Source organism: Phodopus roborovskii, unplaced genomic scaffold, assembly GCF_943737965.1.
Source record: "Phodopus roborovskii unplaced genomic scaffold, PHOROB, whole genome shotgun sequence".
NCBI classification, from domain to species: domain Eukaryota; kingdom Metazoa; phylum Chordata; class Mammalia; order Rodentia; family Cricetidae; genus Phodopus; species Phodopus roborovskii.
The window spans coordinates 990,591-992,637 of NW_026125538.1; the positions used below are offsets into that span (position 1 = coordinate 990,591).

Sequence of the window (2,047 nt, forward strand, 5' to 3'; positions counted from 1 at the left end):
TCTTCTTAATATTTTGAATTTTTTTGAAAAAGTTTCCAGTTTAATTTTTAGAACTTTTAAAATGATTTTTTTTTTATTTTTTTATTTTACATGTTGATTCCAGTTCCCTCTCCTTCCCTCCCTCCCTCCATCTTACCCTCTCTGCCCCTTCACATGCACCCTGACCACCCTCCCCTCCCATCTCCCCACCCCAATTCCATATGTAGGGCAATGCCATCCAGGTGGGGTCCTAGAATCCAGTTGCAGAGAGGGAGAAGTGATGAGCAAAGGGGTCAAGACCAGGCTGGAGAAACCCACAGAGACAGCTGGCCTGAACAAGGGAGAGCTCATGAACCCCAGACTGATAGCTGGAAAACCAGCATAGGACTGACCCAGACCCCCTGAATATGGGCCTCAGTTAGAAGGCCTGGGCAGGATGTATCCTTGGTACACAAAAGGACTTCAGAAGCACATTCCCCATGAAGGGATACTCCCTTAGCCTACAGATAGAAGGAAGGGCCTAGGCCCTACCCCAAATGACTTGACAGACTTTGATGATCCCTCCTGGAAGGCTTCACCCTCCCTGGGGAGTGGGTGGGGGATGTAATAGGAGGATTGGGGGGGACATGGGAGGATGGGAGGGAAAGGAAACTGATCAATATGTAAAATAAGAAAAATAATAATAATAATAAAAGGAATAAAAAAAAAAAAAAACACTGTTTTGGATGCCTGCCTTATAGCCAGAATGTGTATGTACTCTACTGAAGAGGAGTCAGGGAGTGAGGAAACATAATTTCTTAATCTGTAATTATCTTCACAGAATTGAAGACAATGACCTCAGCCAGAAATACCTCCAACGCTGTTAGTTACTTCATCCTCTTAGGCTTCCCTTGCAGCAGAGAAATGCAGATCGTCCTTTTCTCCATATTTTTTATGGTTTACACTTTGACTTTGCTTGGAAATATGGCGATTGTATTTGCAGTGCGCTGGGATCATCGGCTCCATACGCCTATGTACATTTTGCTGGCCAACTTCTCCTTCCTAGAGATATGCTATGTCAACTCTGATGTGCCAAACATGCTGCTCAACTTCCTCTCCATCACCAAAACCATCTCCTTCACCCGATGCTTTCTCCAGCTGTACTTCTTCTTCTCCCTGGGCACAACTGAATGTCTATTTCTCTCTATCATGGCCTATGACAGGTTCCTGGCAATATGCCGCCCCCTGCACTACCCCACTGTCATGACCATTAGGTTCTGTGGCAACCTAATCATATTTTGTTGGGTCTATGGTTTCCTCTGGTTTCTTATCCCTGTGGTGCTTGTTACTCAATTGCCATTTTGTGGCCCAAATGTGATTGATGACTTTCTTTGTGACCTTGGTCCCTTGTTAGACCTAGCTTCAGTCTGTGTCCCAATCCCAGGCACTGTTCTCATCTGTGGCACTATGAGCTCCCTCCTCATCTTTGCCACATTTTTTTACATCATTGGTTCATATACCTTAGTGCTGAAGGCCGTGATACGGATGCCCTCTGCTGCTGGCTCAAAGAAGGCTTTCTCCACCTGTTCATCACACCTGGCTGTGGTAACTCTGTTTTATGGCTCAGTCATGATAACATATGTAAGCCCAGGATCGGGACAAGCAAAGGGCATGCAAAAGTTCACAACTTTGTTCTACTCAGTTTTGACTCCTTTCTTCAACCCCATGATCTACAGCCTCCGAAATAAAGAAATGAAAGATGCCTTGAAAAAAGTTATAGGATGTTCCTAGGAGGTCTTTGATATTATTAAGTTATTTTAAATGAGTCCCAGACATGTTCAACATGTGACCACAGGTTTCATGAATTGTAGAATAATGAATACGGCCCAACATATTTATACAGCACAAACGTATATGGCAATGTCAGAATCTTGAAACCACAGGTCAATAATAAGCTGAGAAAGTTGCAGGCAGATGTAAACTTTTCAAAAAGAGGCACTTCAAAATTATAAGCCATGCTATCAGTGTAGCCTTTCCCCTGACAGAATTCATTATATTTTCTATGGCATGTTGCTTGTAACACGTCTTT

At 43.5% G+C, this 2,047-nt stretch overlaps 1 protein-coding gene across 1 annotated transcript; it reads left to right on the forward strand.

The window, feature by feature from the left end:
• Nucleotides 1-807: 807 nt before the first annotated feature.
• LOC127216238 (olfactory receptor 11H6) lies at nt 808-1,749 on the forward strand. The gene has a single exon (XM_051176861.1). The coding sequence runs from the start codon at nt 811-813 to the stop codon at nt 1,747-1,749; it is 939 nt and encodes a 312-aa protein (XP_051032818.1). The 5' UTR covers nt 808-810.
• Nucleotides 1,750-2,047: the final 298 nt, after the last annotated feature.

What these genes read in the sequence shown, in the direction of transcription:
- LOC127216238 (XM_051176861.1), top strand. Translation starts at nt 811, where the DNA reads ATGACCTCAGCCAGAAATACCTCCAACGCTGTTAGTTACTTCATCCTC.